Raw genomic sequence first — 17751 nt, 5'->3', positions numbered from 1 at the left:
GCTGCTTTCCCTCACCCCCTACTCGGTCACCCTGACATACAGCCCATGCAGGCAAGGCCGGATAAGTGCTCCATTCTTTTCCTTTATTTGTACACTTGCAGAGTGAGTTGGTCCCCCAGCAAGCTCTAAAGTTGACCAATACGTTGTTTGTTCTTTTTGAGCATCATTATGAACTTAGGGATTTTTTTTTTAAAAGATTTTATTTTTTTTCCTTTTTCTCCCCAAAGCCCCCCGGTACATAGTTGTATTTTCTTCGTTGTGGGTCCTTCTAGTTGTGGCATGTGGGACGCTGCCTCAGCGTGGTTTGATGAGCAGTGCCATGTCCGCGCCCGGGATTCGAACCAACGAAACACTGGGCCGCCTGCAGCAGAGCGCGCCAACTTAACCACTTGGCCACGGAGCCAGCCCTGAACTTAGGGATTTTTATATACTTGATGAGTGTCAGTCTGTTGCTGTCATTAGTTTTCTTGATGCTCAATTTATCCTATCTTTGGCCAGCAGGAGCCTTTCAGGTTGGCTCCTTTGCCCTTTAAACACAATCCCAGTTGTTTTTGAAAGCTTGCTTGCTTTTTAAAGTATGTCCTAGGCTTATTTTGTCCATATCCTGCTTTAGTCTTGGAATCAGCCACTTTCCACAGACTCTGGTTCCTTTTGGTGGAGAATGGCATCTGGAGCCCCTCTGGGCATCAGAGGGTTTGCTGTTATTGGTGTGTCAGTGCTTCAGGACTTTGCAGGAGACAGAACTAGGAAATTCGATGTGAAAATAAACAAATTATGAGTTCATATCAGTATTTCTTGTTCAAATGATCAGAGTCAAAAAGAAAAGCACAGGCGATTTGCTTCTTTGATTTTATATTTTCTCTCTCTGTGCTGGAAACCTTGGTGGCATTAACAATTATTTTCTTTATCCCACAGTGTACATGTCACAGTTTTAAAATAACAGTACCGCTAACATCAAGATCACTGAGTACAGCGTTAAATTTCTTGCAATTCTTTTTGTCCTTAGAATATATTCTACTAGGAGTGAATAGTCAGAATGCTGTTTTTAAAATCACTAGAAATGATACTGTTTTCCTGTGTGGTTATGTCATCAACATGATAAGTTTATTTCAGTTTGTTTTCAATTTTCAGGATTTTTTTTTTTTTGATGTCACCTAAAAAAAATTTTCTTGGTTCTAAAGTCAAAACTATAAAGGCACATTCAGAGAATTCTAGCATCCATCTCTGTTCCCTTTACTTCCTCATTCTTGTTCTTTCCCTCCTTGTATAGTTAGCCATTTTTATTGGTTTTCTTTTTAAATATAAGAAAATATATATACTCACATTTCCCTTCCCCACTTTCCTACACAAAAGAGATAGTGAAAACACTGTTCTTCATGTTATATTTTTAAAATAACTTTATTGAGATAATAATTTGTACTGTACAATTCACGCATTTGAAGCGTACAATTAATTGGTTTTTAGCATATTCACAGATATGTGCATCCATCACCATAGTCAATTTTAGAATATTTTTATCATCTCAAAAGAAACTCCGTACCCTTAGCTGTCACCCTCCCTATACCTCCACCGCCACCCACAGTCCTAAGCAACCGCTGGCCTGCTTTCTGTTACTATAGATTTCCCTATTCTGGACTTTCTTATGAATGGGATCACATTATATGTGGCCTTTTATGACTGGCTTCTTTCACTCAGAATAATGTTTTCAGGTTCATCTATGCTGTAGCATGCAGCAGTGCTTTATTCATTGTTTGGGTGAATAATTTTCCTTTGTGTGGATACACCACATTTTGTTTGTCCGTTCATCAGTTGATGGACACGTGGGTTGTTTCTACCCTTGACAATTGTGACTAGTGCTGCTGCAGACATTCAGGTACAGGTCCCTGTGTGGACATATGTTTTCATTTCTCTTGGGGATATGCCTGGGAGTGGAATTGCTGGGTCATATGGTAACTCTGTTTAATTCTTTGAGGTATCACCTGTTTTTTCCCCGAAGCAGCTGGACCGCTCTACATTCCCACCAGCAGTGTTTGAGGGTTCCAGTTTCTCCACATCCTCACCAGTACTTGTTGTTATCTGACTTTTTATTCTAGCCATCCTAGTGGGTGTGAAGTGGCATCTCGTGATGATTTTGATTAGCACTTCCCTGATGACAAATGATATCAAACGTCTTCTCATGAGCTTGTTGGCCATTTGTGTATCTTCCTTGGTCAAATGTCTATTCAGATCCTTAGCCTATTTTTTAATGAGTTATTTACCTTCTTTTTATTCAGTTGTAAGAGTTCTCTATATATTTTAGACACAAATTCATTTTCAGATATATGATTTGCAAATATTTCTCCCATTTTATGGGTTGTCTTTTCACTCCTTGATGGTGTCCTCTGAAGCACAAAAGGTTTTCAGTTTTGATGAAGTCCAATTTATTTTTTTTTCTTTGGTTGCTTATGCTTGTGGTGTCCTCTCTAAAAGTACTTTGCCGAATCCAAGGTCATGAAGATTTACCTCTGAATTTTCTCTAAGAGTTTTATAGTTTAGCTCTTGCATTTAGGTCTTTGATCCATTTAGAGTTAATTTTTTGTGTGGTGTGAGGTAAGGGTTCAGCTTCATTCTTTCGCATGTGGATATCCACTTGTCCCAGCACTGTTTGGGGGGGACTCGTCTTTCCCTACTGAATGGTCTTAGCCCCCTTGTTGAAATTAGTGGATTACAGACCTATGGGTGTATTCTGGACTCTCAGTTCTATTCTATTGATCTGTAAGTCTATTAGCACTGACTGACAGCGCAGAACACTGGGCAAAAACACAAATCTGGGAGACTGCATGCAGCCAGACCCCTTATAAGGAAAAAGCACAGCTGTTCAGGCCCATGGATATGTGGTGAGAGTGCTCCCCACCACCTCCCTTCTAACAGAGCAAGGGCTCTAAACACGGATTCAGGGTTGTGCTTAATGGGCAGCACAACAGCAAGGTATAAGTTACTGTTCATGTTCCAGTTCAGGGGTCGGGTTCCAGATCTAAAGGCCAGTATTTTCGCAAAAGCTAGCTAGCTAAACTAACTAAATAAAAGGGGGCCATCATGGACTGACGATGAGAGTGTGACAGGAACCAAAGGCCATTACATATTTTTTTTCGTCTTACCACCTAAAATCATCTCACACTCCCCTAGGGCCTGTGGACCTCACATTAGCAAACACTGCAGACTACAGTGCCATCTGGGGCTAGCCTGGTGCCATCTGGAATCTCTCCTTCAGAAGGGCCCAGGAGAGGTCATTCACATCCCTCTAACTTCTGAGTGTTATGAAATGAAACGTCTAATATTGAAAAGGGCCGACACATCACTAACCATCTGATGAAAGGTTTGTTTATTTCACTTACAAGACTGCACCATGCCTTAATGGGATTGTTCACTGACTGCATCTGACTCACAAACCCACCCTCTTGGTGCTCACTGAGGCTGATGGCAACTTTGGGCCTCCTACGGTGAGGGGAGAATGCTGAACCGTGGGATTAGTGGAGCCACCGTTTGCAAACGCACCCCCTGGCACAGGTGCTCTTCCTGTGTACAGGTGTCTTTGGCAACCTGGGGGCCGGCCTGCAGGTGAGACGCACCCTCAGAGGCAGCGCCCTGGGTGCTTGGCTCACCGTTTACCGAGGTCTCTGCCATCTTTAGGGTCTAGTTGATGGGTGAGCTTGGTCTGAGCCTATGGTGTGACTCGGGAGAAAGGCCACTGGGTCCTAGAAGAACTGACCCTAAGGGACGTGGCCTGGGGGGCTAGAACAGGAGGAACATGGAGCCAGGGTCTGAGTTTGTGTAAAGAGCCTGGGCCTGTTGGTGCGGTCCACAAGGGGAATGCCCTGAGAGGATGCCCTGTGGGGACACACCAGCTGTGAGTCTCTCCAGACAGAGCACCATGCCAGGGCCAGCTCAGGCCCTGCTGGCCCCTGCCAAGCCTGGGTAGCAGCCTGCCAGGCGATGCTCCAGCTGGAGCACACTCAGCAGCCAGCCCTCCACTGATTCCTGCTGTCGTGCTCAGCATGCTCCTCTGTGGAGAGGCAGGAGTGGGCTTTTCACAGGAGGGGCAGGAAGGGTAGGAGGGCTGTCTCTCCAGGGCAGACATGGGTAGTAGTTTGGGTGGGTGCTGCCCCTGGGCCAGTTCCCTGTCTGTAAGAGGGTGGGGTGCCACTGCCTGCATGGTTTGCTTCACCCGACCCTTTCCAGCGTGGCATACTCGGCTGCCCTCTGGGTGGGCTCTCTGCCTCCTGCTTCCTCACTGTGGGCGGCCCCCTCCTCGACTACAGCCTCTAAAGCCTCCAAGGGTGGTCAGCCCTGGAAGTCCACTCCTGCTGACTTACTTTCCATGTCCTTGTCGCTGCCGCGTTCGGGGAGCTGGGGGGCCAGGCTGACCTGCTCAGGGGCCTCCTCCACGTTCTCAGGCTGCACCAGAGCTGTGGGTTCTAGGAGAAATCAGGACACCACCGTGTGCTGACCACGCAGCCTGCTGCCTTGCACCCAGGGCTGTCCTTGGGCTGCCTTCTTGAGCTGCTTCTCTCCCTTGGGTTGTAGGGACATCCCTCCATGGTGGAGGCCCAGCGTGGCAGGATCGGGGTGCCCACTGACCTGCTGCCTAGGGCATGGAGCCCTGTGGGCCCCCACACTGCCTCCGGTAGGACCAGTTTTTCTCCAGGGAGGGCCCAGCCTTCACTTTCCTGCTGACCCTCAGCAGGGAGCTGGCTTCCACTGCGGCCTCCACCAAAGCTCCTTGGTGAAGGTCATCAGAGGCCTGAGGCAGGGCCAAATCTCTGCCTGACCCACTGGCCTCATTCTTCTAAGCATCCTTCAAATTCTGCTCTTTTCTCTCCATCCCCTGCTTCTTGGGGGCTACAATGCCTCTTCCTTCCCCTCGTACTGGCCCTCAGCAGACCACACACTCGGCCATCCCCTAACTGAAGTCAGCTCCTTGGCAGGGTCCCCACCGTGCCCTTGGGCATCTTCTCCTGTGGCTTCAGGAGGTGGTCGGAGGCAGCCCAGCCTGTTCGGCTCTCCAGATACCTCTGTGCTCTCCCTCCTCTGGGTCACCGTGTGCAGTGACCCCTTCTGCTGCCCTCCTGCTGGTCACCAAGGGCTGCGATGCCCCTGCCCGCTCCCCATCACTCTCCTCGGTACATGGTCTTTTCTTCCCTTGCCTGGAGAGGTTTTTGCTGGTTGAAAATTATCATTAAACTAGTGATTAGGCTCTGTGCTGGAGAATTCCGTGAGGATGGGACCTGCTTATAGGTGAGGATGAGGCCTGGGGAGCCCTGCCCAGAGTTCTGAGGTCCTCTTGGGCAGGGGCAGCTGGCAAGCAGGTGGCTCCTGGCCTGCTGTGTCAGAATCTCAGGGGAGGCCTGCTGTAGGCAGATTCCTAGCCCACCCCCACCTGCTTAACCAGGTGGGAAGGGGCCAGGGCGTCTCGACCCATCCCTCATGGCCTCTGGTGCTGGGGCTGGGAGGAGAGGCCCGGTAGGATCCTGCTCCTGGGCCGAGCAGGATCTGAACCCAAAGGCCCTGCCCTTAACATGGGACACGACCTCTTAATGTGACAGGGATGTGTTCTCCTTAGACCATGATGTGTGCCAATCGCCCGGCTCCTTGTTAAAAGACAGATTCTGATTGCAGAGCTCTGGGTGGGATCCTGCACTTCTGGAAGTCCCCAGGCAAGGCTGGCACTGCTGGTCCAAGGACCACACTTTGAGTAGCTGTGAATTAGGTCGAGTCATACCCTCCTGTCCTGCTTACTACACAACACTCGGAGTCCTGACCCGCCAAAGCTCCCATGTCTCAGACCTACTTCTAAAAGGATTATCTTTCATCATCTCTCATGTGCCCTGCCAGCACCCTGTGTCTTCAGCCCACACAGCTGTCATGAGTCCGGGGATGGTGTGAGTTCTTGTGCTGGCCCGGGCCCAGGGTGTTGCATGTGGTCGTGGTCCCTGGCTGGAGATGGTGTTGGGCACTGGGGGTGGTCTTTGAGCCCAGGTTTTAGGGGCCTTGTCCCTCATCCTTCTGGGGACAAAGGCTGGGTGAGGTGGCAGTAAGGCCACTAGGGTTGGCTGTAGGACTCACGCGATCTCACAGTGACTGATTTGCTGGGCAAGCCACTGAACCTGGCACTCACTCGTCCTCTGCCATCCACGAGCTCTGAGAACCTGCTGAGAGAGTCACCACGGGTCACCATGACAGAGTACCATGCCTGGGGTCTCTCGAGGTGACCCCTGCATCTGGCACACTGCATGGGGCTGATGGCTGGGGCGTGTACCTGGGGGACTGGGTTGGCGTTTCAGGGGCACCGCGGTCGTTGAGCAGGCGCAGCTCCGGCAGGCGTGCGGGGGGCGGTCTGTTTCTGAGCACCCGTGGGTGGAGTCCCTCCCGGTGCCAGCGTCTGTCGGCACCGTCCCTCGGAGCTGTGGGCAGGTGGGAGGAGCAGGTGGCCACAGGAGGTTGGTCTGAGGCTTCCCTTTGCCCCCGTCCCACCCCCATGCTTGGAGGTGAGAACTGAAGGGACGTGTGCATCCCTGCAGTTGAATGGCAGGTTGAATTTGTGGCTTTCTGAGGTGCCCTGGAGCCCCACTCCCCGCACAGGGTTTCTGCTGTGACGCAGACATTGCCTGGGAGTCTTGAGACGGGGCTGGTCCTAGCCCCTGCCCTGGCCCAGGTTCTCCACCTGCAGGGCGAGGCCAGGCATTCGGACCGTGTCTGGACTCACCTTGGCTGAGGCCCCCACCCTGCATTGGCCCTAAGAGTGAGAGTGTGGCTTCTCTCTGTGTCCTTGTCACCTAACTGTGCCCTTCAGCTTCCTGGCTGGGTACCCTCCTTCACCTGTGAGCCTGTCTTCCGCAACCAGCTCACAGAGGGGGCCCAACCTGCGTTGTCCACCTGGGAGGTGTGTCTGGAGCTGAGCTGGTCCGTATCTCTCAGAGCAAGTGGGCTTCGTGTCCCAGATGGTAGGCTGGTGGACTGAGGAGGAGGAGGGAAACCCTGCCCTCCTGCAGAGGTGCCTGCCTGTCTGCTCTCTGGGCCTCTGTTCTGCCCGCCTCCCTGCAGCACCCACCTGGACAAGCTATCTTCCCACAGCACCTTCCATGAACTTGCAAATGTCAGCAGGGTCATGCGGGACTTACAGGTGATGATGTAGAGGTGGGCAGGCTCACTGTGTAGCTGGTCGCCCTCCGCACTCTGCACGGCTGTCACCGAGAGCTGGTACCGCCGCCCAGGCATCAGGTCCCGCACCGTGTAGGATGCCAGCCTTCCGTTGGGGACGTATCGGCTCTTGGTACTCTGGCTGGTGGTCACGTTGATGACGTACGCCTCCAGCGAGGTGCCTGGAGTGGGGGCATCCCAGACCACATGGGCAGAGGTGGCTGTGACTCGGGTGGCGGTCAGGTTTGCTGGCGGCAGAGGCCCTGGAGGAGGCATGGAGCAGGGGAGGGAGGTGAAGGGAGCGAACAGGGTCTTCTGCCCAGGGATACAGTTTAAAGATCTGACATGGATTGCTGAAGCTTCATTTGAAGTCAGTTATTACAGACAACCTTATCATCCTAAAGGATAGTGTGCTGCTCAGGTCCTCCTGCTGTGAGAGGCACCCCCAGAACGCTACCTGCCAGCACCTGGGGAGGCACCCCGCCTGCTCAGCCCATCAGTGCGCCCTCCTGTGTGGCACTTTCCATCCCCCTGAGCCTGGCCACACACGCCTTCCCTGGGATGTAGATGAGGGGAATAGGCTAGACAGGCAGGGGATAGGCCAGGGTCCAGTGCCCGGGGTCAGAGTGAGGACTGTACCCTGTGCTGACCCCTGCCCCACTGAGCAAGGCCCTGCTCAAACCTTCCCTTCTCCCAATCCACCTGCCCCCAACCCCATTCACTGGTTCCCACTGTGTGTGACAGCACGTTGCTCACTCCCTCCCATGCACTGGGGAGGGCCAGGTCTCCTCCTCACATGACACCATGGAGCTCAGCAGAGTGGACAGCGTGGGCATCCTTGCCACATGCTTCTCTGGCCCTTTGCTTGCTGACCCACATTGAGTAGGAGGAGCCCAGGAACCTTTGGGTGTGAATGCCCATGCAGAGGGCTGCCCTGGAAGGGCGTCCCTGGCTAGAGGGCCCGCCAGCCCCCTGCAGCAGCCCTCCCCAGCTCCAGAGGAGAATAGGCCTCCTGGCACACTGCTGTTCAGGATACACTTGGCCAAGGGCTGGGTTTCTGGTGCTGTAGCCACTTTGGAGAGGACTGAGGGGCCTGGCAGGAGGTAGGAGATTCCAGAAGACCCCTTGTGAGCTGAGCCCACGCCGCTCTACTTACGGGTCCACACGTGCAGCGGGGCTGAGGCCAGGCTCTCAGTGGGGTGCTCCTGTGCCCCGAGTCCACTGAGGGCGGTCACCCAGATGGTGTATCTCCTTCCTGGCAGCAGGGCCCTATGGGGAGGATAGCAGGGAAAGAGGAACAGGACAGTCTCTGAGGGCCTCTGTGTCTGGCTCTGCTGCCAGACTCCAGCTCCTCCCAAGCAGGTGGGACCAGGGGTCTGGGTTGTCCCGCTGCTGGTGGCCTACGCAGCCTCCACTAGGGCCAGACTCGTGGCCTGAGACCTGTGTGCTCAGGTGGGAAGGTGCTCCCTGCTCTGTCTGTCTAGTACAGTGAGAGGTGGGGAGGGCTGCTGTTCAGACAGAAGAGGCCAGAAAAGGGCAGTTGGAGGAAACGGGTGAACAAGCAGACTGCCTGCCCTCTTCAGAGAGCCCTGACTGCAAGGTGGCCCTCGGCTGGAATTCCTGGGAGAGTTCCCAGCACCCTCATGGATAAGAGGCCCTTACTGGGCGTAACTGTTTGTGCAGAGACAAAGAAAGCAGTGTCTTGTCTCAGCACAGCTGGCCATCTGGTTGGGGAGAAGGAAGAAACACGCTTGGAAAAAATGGCCTTGATAAGTACAAACTAGAAATGTACAGAAGTGTGGGTAGTTCAGAGGGTGCAGAGGGACAAAATAAAAATTTCAGGCAACCCTGGGGGTGCCTGTTTTTTCCCTCTCAGAGGGGTCTGCATGACTCAGGCTGGAAGACCTTTGGGCTGGTCTCCCGGAGGCTCCAGTCTCATTATTTGTGCAGGAGGAGCCATGCCTGGATTGAAAGAGCGTCCCTGCTCTTTTGGGACAGTTTAAACACTTGTCCGGCAGCCCTGTGACAAGGCTGTGGGATGAGGGCGGCTCTGCGAGGCAGGATCAGCAGATTTCTGGTGAACACAGGAGGCGCACAGGCCCCTGCTTCTCAAGGTGGGCTGGGCAAGTCAGGGAGAGAAGGGTGGGGCACACAGGGAGAGAGGAGGAAGGGCCAGCTCCGAGCTCTTACCCAAACGTGAACCTGTCCACACTCCTGTCCACATCGGTGGACTGGTCCTCCTGGGCCTCAGGGTGGCGGATGGACAAGCGGACACTGCTGACGGTGGCATGACGGATCCTGTGCAGAGCCCACCGCACTGAGATGGCGCTGGCTGTCACATTGGTGACCTCAAGGCCCTCAACAGGGCGGGGTCCTGGGGGGCAATGAGCCATTCAGCCAGTGCTGGCACCTCCTCATCCCCAGGGGAGGGCAGGGGCTCAGGAAGGGCGCTGGGGGTCACGGAGAGGTGCCTGAGCAAGGTGCCACTCAGCTTGGCTTTGCTGAGTGTGTCCCTCAGCCACAGCGGGGACTCAGGCCAGGTGGACACATCCCAGGCTCCTGCTTTCCATGGGTGCTGCAAAGGGGCCCGCTAGGGGTGCTGCTTGGGGCCAGCTGGGTCCAGCCCGTTTATATACACCAGGGGGTGGGGTGGGGCGCTTCCTGACAGCGCTGACCCTGGCAACCCCTTCCCTGTTCTCTGGCTGACTGTTTTGATTGCACTGATGGTGAACGGCTGGGGCCTATCGGGGATAGAAGCCGGGCGAGTCCTCTGCGACCTCCGGGAAGGGGCCGGGTAGGGGCCGAACCCCAGATTAAGGGAGCCGAGAGGGGAGTCCTCAGCTCCCTAGTGGTGCAGCGCCCAGGTCCGGTGGGCCTGGTCTCTCCCTCCTACCCTGGTCTCCTGGTAAAGACCCCACCCTGATGGGGCGGGATGTAGGGGGTGGGCTCTATCTTCCTTCCAGAAGCCGTTTTTGGGCAGACCCCATCTCGTGCTCGTGCAGCCTCAAAAGCACTTCTGCCTACAACCAAGCTCAGGATGAGCCCTTCCTCTCTCAAGACCCCCTGATGGCTCCCACTGCTACACACTTGGGGCCACCCCCCTGTCCTAGATGCATCCTCGGCGCCTCTAAGCTGTCCTTCTCCACGACACCCTATCCTGAGTTCTTTATCCCATCCCTTACTTGGTCAGCGTCTGGCATGGGCTGGTAGGTGACGCCAGGACGCCTTCCTTCCTCCTCCTGTGGGACCTGCTAAAGTCCTCTCTGTGCCTCACCTCTGAGCGTCCTCACCTCCCTCCTCACCCAGCCTGAGCCCTGGTTGGTGGGTCATGGCCACCTTGCTTCACCATACTCCCATGTGGGCACTGCCTGCCCGCTCTGACCTGCCCTGGCCCCGTGCGCCTGTGCCCTCAGTGCTGCCCAGCGGTCGCACCACTTCCCAGTCCATGCTCCTTCTTTGAGCCTCCAGCACCCCATTCCCCAATCTCTGCCCCCATGGTGCCCTTGCCAGTGCCCACCAAGGACTCGTCCCTGTCATCAGGGGCCAGCCCCGCCCTTTGTCCCCGCATGGGTGTGTTCCAGGATTCTTCCCCATCCCTCATTGATCCCAGGAGCAGACTGGCCAGCTAAGGCCCTGAAGCCTCCCTGGACGCCCCCCAGCCCCCTCCCCTTGGTGCCAGCACCCGAGACCCCTCCGCGCTGTCCACATGGCTTGGCTCTCTCCCCACCCCCTCTGAATTGCTACTTCCCTGCTCAGTGGCATTGGGGGCGGCCTCTAGATACCTGGCCTGTCCCCCAGGCTCCTGGCTGGTTCCCCTCAGCATCCCCCTGCCATGTGGGTCCCAGGCACCTTCTCAGGGAGCCCTCCCACCGTACTCCTAGCCCTGCCACCCCCTCCTATCTATCAGCCTGTCTCTCCCTATGAGGTCAGCTCCTGCCCAGAGCTGGCCATCTCCCTCTTGGCTCTGCCTGGCCCCAGAGCCAGCTGCTCCATGTGCTGAACCAGCGCCTGTGGTGAATGGGTTAATTGGTACCCCCTCTCCTTGGGGTGCCTGGCCAGTGTGGCTCTCTGCATGGGGACAGGCAGCAGTACGGGTGGCACTCACGCGTGCGGGTGAGCAGCACCGCTGGCCTGCTGATGTCGTTCTTGTTGTTGGCATTGCGCTTGACTGAGAAGACAGAGATGTTGTAGGCCCTGCCGGCTGCCAGGGCCCGGAGCTGGTGTGAGGAGCGGCTCTGGTCCACAAAGTCCGTGCGGCGGTAGGAGCCGTCGGGGGAGGCATAGGTGACTGCGTAGCCATCGAGCATCTGCCTGGCGGCCTGGCCTTCGGGTGGGCGCCAGGAGATGGAGACCCCGCTCTCCTCCACTCGCTCCACCTTGAGGGCCGTTGGTGGGAAGAGTTCTTCAGGGTTTCGGTCAAGAACAAGGGAAGGGGGGTGGTCAGCTGTCGGCCATGGAAGCCCCGGCCCCAAGTCAGGTGTCTCGCCTGGTCAGCTCTCGGGCCTGGCTCGCCTCCGGGCGGAGGTGGGCAACCGCTGGCAGGGAGCCTGCTTGTGGTGTCGACAATGCGCTCATTTGGTCTCTGGCCAGTGCCTCCTGGGGGAGGCTCACTGGTGGGGGCACGTGCCTCCTGGGAGCTCATCTACCCCTCCATGCTTCTCGTGCAGAGCCTGGGTAAGCAACTGCCTAGATTTGGCCTGTCCTCTGGGGTATCTGCTGCCCTCTGCGGGAGGAGGGGAGGCCCTGTCCACATGCTGGTGCCCTTGCCACCTCACCTTTGGCACAGTCCTTGCCCGTGTAGCCCACTTTGCAGGTGCAGCTGTGGGACCCATTGCTGGCCAAGCAGTAGCCGCGGCTCCCACAGGGGTTGGAGAAGCAGGGGTCACTCACTGAGGGAAGGGAAAGCAGCAGTGAAAACGGGGGTGTCGCCAGGCTCTCCACCCCGGCTGGGCCCTTGCTCCCGGGGGCACGGGTTGTTCCTGCGTGGGTGTTTGTGGGGTGGAGGTGGGTGGTACCATCATGAGCACTGCTTTTGGGAGGTGAGGGGGAGGGCAGGGCTTGCCAGAGGCCCCACCGGAAGGCTGGGCAAGTGTGGCCAGGCCATCCCACCACCATCCCAGGCCAAGGTCCCCAGGTGGGTGAGGACTTGAGGTTGGGTGAGCACAGCACTGGCCCCTCCTCGGGGCTACCTAGCAGCTGGGCAGCTGAGAGCACCGGCCCCCCACGGCCTCCCTCTCTGCCAGGCTGTGGGTGCCAGTGTGCACCCAAGCCCCCCAGGCCACGTCAGGGCCCACAGTGTCCCCAGGTAGCCACAGGGGACTCTTGCAAACAACCAGCAAGCCCCTCCTACTGTCACAGCCACTGTCCTGTGTGCTTGGCATGCCCTCACTGCCCCCTGCCTGTGCAGTCAGACTCTCTGGCCACAACCAGTTCCCACTGTGTCTGTCCCTAGGCAGGACCCTGTGCCTTGCAGTTGCTGGGTCACAGGCCTTGTCCCCAGTGCAGCCTTCACTGCCCTGTGGTAGGGCCAGAGCCCAGCAGCCCTACACAGCTGAGTGCTGCCAGCCAGGCCCAGCTTGGGGGCTGGGGACACTGGAGCAAGACAGGTTAGGCCACCCCCCTCCCAAGGACACGACGATCAGCAAGATGGGGAAATGTTGACGAGACAATTTCAGAGAGTGCTAAGTACTATAAAGGAGAAAAATCGTGCTGGGACATCAAGTGATGGGTGGGGCCTCCCTGCAGATCAGTGGTCAGGGAAGGCCTGGTCCAGGGGATGTTTCAGGCAGGACCTGATCCCTGAGGAGACCCCGCCATGGGCCAATCGGGGAGAATATTCCAGATGTAAGAACAGTGAGTGCCAGGACCCTGGGCTGCCGAGAGCTTGGCCTGTGCAAGGACAGCAGGGCCGTGAGGCTGGACGTGGACAGAGTGGACGTGAGGCTGGAAGGGGTCTGCTCGCGGTGAGGTGGGGCTGTTGGGGAGGGTAAGTGCAGGAGATGGGGGAGCTAGGGAGGTGCGTCATGGGACTGAGGGGAGACCAGAGGAGGGGCTGCCAGTGAGGACTGAGAAGGGGCCTTTGGAGGAGGCACAGGCGGCCCTCGCCCTACCTGTCTCACAGTGGTAGCCGAAGAAGCCCTCTGGGCAGACGCACAGGTAGGCCCCGCCGCCGTTCTCACACCGGCCTCCATGCTGGCAGGGGCTGGAGTCGCAGGCGTCCACCTCTGGAGAACACCCAGAGAGTCGGCCCGAGCCGCAAGGGGGTGTCTGGGGGAGGGAGGAGAGGACAGCGGGAAGAAGGGAAGGGGAGGCCAGGAGAGCGGCTGGGCGGGTGGGGGGGCAGTGGGCAAGTCCTCCCCCTTGTTGGGCGCCCAGCCCTCCCCTCACCCCTTACCCTTTGGGGTCCCTCCCTCCAGGGGGCCTGTCCAGCAGGCTGGCGGGAACTGCCCCCTCCCCTCTGCTCTTTGAGCGGCCCAGGGTCTGCGCTTGTTGAAAACAGGTTTGCCTGGGGTGTCTGGGGTGCTCCATGTGGGTGAGGGCTGGGGGCACCAGGGACCCACCCTGGCGCAGCTCCTACCTATCTCACAGTGGACCCCAGTGAAGCCTTCGGGGCACTGGCAGACAAAGGCGCCAGGCAGGTCTCTGCAGGAGCCTCCATTTCTGCAGGGCTGTGCCTGGCACTCATCCGTCTCTGCAGAGAGAGAACATGCATGGGCCCACATGACCCCCAGGATTCCGTGTGTGCCCTGAGGCTTCAGCCTCTCAGCTGCCCCCTCCACTGCCTGCCCAACAAGCCCTGACCCCCACGCTGTTTCTGTCTTCACTGCCCAGGCTTCGCAGGGCCCCCACAGGATGTCCTGGGCCTGACCCTCCCTGGGCCGGCGTCTCTGTCTCAGGGCTTTGAGCCTCACACAGGCATGAGGGGTGCTGGGCTCCCCTCCCTCCACTGGCTCGGAGCCCTGGACCAGGAGTCAGGGGCACGACGTGCCCTGTCCACACCCCACCTTCTCTGCTCCCAAGGCCAGACTCTGCAGGAGGCAGGAGAAGAGGGTGGAGGTCAGCGTTTCCCAGCTGAGCTCTCAGTCTTCCGGGGAGGTAGAGGCAGAGATGTTTATTAACCGCTGCCTGGATGTCAGAGCTCAGAGGCCTGAGGGAACAGGCGGTGCCCAACCAGACGGAGACCAACAAAGGGAGACAAATGGTGGAGCAAAGTGACCACATCCAGTGGAACCCCAGTGCCTCAGGCCCATGGCCAGGGTGCCTGAGCTGTGGCTCCACCCACAGGGAGGGCTGGGACCCCTCTTACCGAGTTCACAGTGGGCTCCTTCGTGCCCTGCACTGCAGATGCACAGGTACCCAGCGACATGGTCCTGGCAGGAGCCCCCGTGCAGGCACGGCTGGGATTGGCACTCGTCGATTTCTGAGAGAGAGAGCCCAGCCCGCGGGGCCAGGAGTGAGCCCAAGAATAAAGCAAGGTGGCCATTACTAGAGGCAATGGCTTGAAGCCAAGTTAAGACAGATATCAATTAGTTTTGTTCTGAGGAGCTGGACATAATTCTATGACATTCCCTTGCTGCCTGGAGAGGCCAGAATCCAGGGAGGGCACTCTTGGAGGGGAGGGGGCACACAGCAGACTTGGGGACCTGGCGCTGCGCTGGTGTCTATGAAATGACTAGGGCTGCTCATAATGACCTTGAGGGCTCTCAGAAGACACTGTGGGACTTAATCCCAATGGCTCTCAGGTGGACAGGCCCAATCTTGCCAAGTCAAAACATAATAATCATGTATGAAACCAATACATTTGGGGATGAGTCCTTCATTTAAAAATATTCATCACAGGTTTTTTTCATACTGGGGGTCCTGGTCCTAAACTCGCAATGTTCAACTTAGAAAAGTTTAATTTTAATGCTTAAGATGTAAATAAGTAAATAAATGGTAGTGACATAATGACTCCGGGGGGCCAGTACCCAGCCTGGGAACTAGAATGTTGACTGGCTTATCTGGTCACTTGCACTTCCTCATCCCTTGTGACACGAATTTCTGTGGTTGTCATCTCTGTGCCTCTTTAAGTTAGTTTTTAAATTTTTATGAATTGCCTAAACATTATATGGTTTTGGTTTTGCTATTTATGAACTTTATTAATGGATTATTGTGATATACATACACTTTTCTCACTCAACATTATATTAATAAGATATGCCCATATTATTGTGAGTCACTGTGGGTCACTGCTTTTCACTGCTGTATAATATTCCACAGTGTGATTATATCATTCTACCATTCTTGTTTGGTGGGAATTTGGGTTGGTTCTAGACTTTTTGCTATTGAAAAAAATGCCTCTGTGTATATTTTTTTCATGTCTCCTGGTGTAGATGTGCAACTTTTTCTTAGATTTATTCCTAGAAGTGGAATTGCTGGGACACAGTTTATATAAACAGTCAACTCAATAGGCAAATTACTAAATCCTTTTCAAAGGACTTATACTGATTTCCACCTCCTCCAGCAATTTATGAGAAATTGTGTTGATCCACATCCTCACCAACATATGGGCTTTTAGACTTCGGAAGTTTTGGCAACTGAATGTGTCTCATTGTGTTCTTGATGCGCACTTCACTGGTTACCAAGGAGGCAGAACATTTCTTCCTATGTTTGTTGCCTTTATGTGTCTCCTCTTCCATGAAATGCCTACTCGTGGGTTTTGCCTATTTTCCTATTGGGTTGATTATTCTTTTCTTATTGGTTCATAGAGTCCTTCATATATTCTTGAAACTAGTCATATATCTATCTATATCTATATATCTTCTCCCAGTTTATAGCTTGTATTTCATTTTCTTCTTCAAGGCAGATAAATTTAAGTTCCCAATTTTTATATAATCAATTTGTCCATTTTTTTCATTTAAAGTTAGTGCTTTTTTGTGGCTTAAAGAATCTTTTCCTACCTCAAGGTCAAAAAAATATTAACCTATATTTTCCAGAGAAAATTGTATAGTTAAAAAAAAAATTTAAGTCCTTAATCCATCTGGAGGCAACTGTTGTGCCTGGTGAGAAGTAGAGCCCAGTATGGTACTCTTACAAGTGCATCCCTATTTCATTCCAGCCATCGTCAAGATTCTTGTATGCTTGCTTTTAGTAGTTTATAGTTTTAGCTTTTACGTTTATGTTTACAGTTCGCTTCACACATGTAAAAAATTTAGGTGTTTGATGCTATGGTACATAATATTGTTTCATTTTTCAAGGGTTCACTGCTAGAATATGAAAATAGGATCGGTTCTGCTATGATTGGTTCTGTATATTGACCTTGTATCCTGTGACCTCGTTGAATTCACTTGTTAGCTGTACAGCTTCTTTTGTAGACTCTGTTAGGATTTTCTGTGTGCGTGATCGTGTCATCTCTGCTTCTTTCTTCCCAATACATATGCATTTTATTTCCTTTTCTTGTCTATGGCACTGTCTAGGACCTCCAGGACAAGGAGGAAGGAATTGGTGAAATGGACACCTTTGCCTTGTTACTGTTTATAGCAGGGAGCTTTCACCATTAAGTGTTTTCTTACCTGCTGGTTTTTCATGGATGCCCTTTGTCAGGTTGAAGAAATTCCTTTCTACTCTTGGTTTATTTAGAGGTTTTAATAATAGTTGAATATTTTCAAGTGATTTTTCTGCATCTATTTATAATCATATGGTTTTCTCCTTTATCTCCTAATACAGTGAATTACATTGACTGATTTTCAAATGTTAAACCAGCCTGTGTTCTGGGGATAAATTCCTCTTGGTCATGATGCATTATCCTTTTTCATGTAATAGTGCATTTGATTTAGTAATATTTTGTCAGGATTTTTGTGTCTATGTTCATGAAGAATATTAGTCTGTAATTTCATTTTTTGTAATGTCTCTGGTTTTGGTGTCAAAGCAATACTGGTTTCATTAAATGAGTTCATATAGAGTATTCCTTTCTTAAATGTTTGATAGAACTCACCAGTGAAACAATCTGGTCCTGCCATTTTCTTTGCAAAGGGTTTTTAATTAAAAATTAAATTTCTTTAATAAATATAGGGCTATTCATATTTTCTATTTATTCTTGTGTCAGTTCTGGTAATTTGTGTCTTTTGAGGTATTCATCCATTTTCTCTAAGTTGTTAGATATATTGGCCTAAAGTTGTTCACAGTATCCTCCTGATGCCCTTTAAACACTGCTGGATCTTCAGTGACGTCTCCTCTTTCATTCTGATATTGCTAGCTTTTCTTTTTCTTTTCCCCTTGGTCAGTCTAGCTAGAGGCTTATCAATTTTGTTGACCTTTTCAAGGAACCAGTTTTTGGTTTCATTGCTTTTATCTGTATATGTCTTTTTTATAGTTAGATTTTATAATTTGTTGTTGATATACAAAAATGCAATTAATTTTGTTATAATAACTGTTATCCACTAAACATGTTACATTTCTTGTCATTTTCAGTAGTTTGCCAGTAGATTAAAGACAAGCATAACAGTAGCAAATACTGACATTTTTGCTTTCCCCTTTAGCATTTTCATGACTTTAATTTCTTTTTCTTACTTTATTGCATTGGCTAGTACTTCCAAT

At 53.3% G+C, this 17751-nt stretch overlaps 2 protein-coding genes across 2 annotated transcripts in view; one reads left to right on the top strand and one right to left on the bottom strand.

Moving 5' to 3' along the window:
• The window catches only part of MTERF4 (mitochondrial transcription termination factor 4), a 108660-nt gene that overhangs the window by 17384 nt on the left and 73525 nt on the right, over positions 1 to 17751 (top strand). The window lies entirely within an intron of this gene.
• SNED1 (sushi, nidogen and EGF like domains 1) overlaps positions 1 to 17751 on the bottom strand; it is an 80993-nt gene that overhangs the window by 12157 nt on the left and 51085 nt on the right. Inside the window, exons 17-27 of the mRNA XM_023644067.2 lie at positions 14483 to 14596; positions 13754 to 13867; positions 13287 to 13400; positions 11952 to 12065; positions 11282 to 11578; positions 9367 to 9550; positions 8333 to 8445; positions 7158 to 7439; positions 6296 to 6440; positions 6103 to 6185; positions 4353 to 4454 (exon numbers count right to left, since the gene is read on the bottom strand). Coding sequence (XP_023499835.2) covers positions 4353 to 4454; positions 6103 to 6185; positions 6296 to 6440; positions 7158 to 7439; positions 8333 to 8445; positions 9367 to 9550; positions 11282 to 11578; positions 11952 to 12065; positions 13287 to 13400; positions 13754 to 13867; positions 14483 to 14596 — 1662 coding nt within the window. The remainder of the gene's footprint in view (positions 1 to 4352; positions 4455 to 6102; positions 6186 to 6295; positions 6441 to 7157; positions 7440 to 8332; positions 8446 to 9366; positions 9551 to 11281; positions 11579 to 11951; positions 12066 to 13286; positions 13401 to 13753; positions 13868 to 14482; positions 14597 to 17751) is intronic.

This window comes from Equus caballus, chromosome 6 (genome assembly GCF_041296265.1).
Source record: "Equus caballus isolate H_3958 breed thoroughbred chromosome 6, TB-T2T, whole genome shotgun sequence".
Classification (NCBI taxonomy): Eukaryota; Metazoa; Chordata; class Mammalia; order Perissodactyla; family Equidae; genus Equus; species Equus caballus.
Note: the sequence above shows the minus strand (reverse complement) of the source record. Positions and strands in the feature narration are given on the sequence as shown.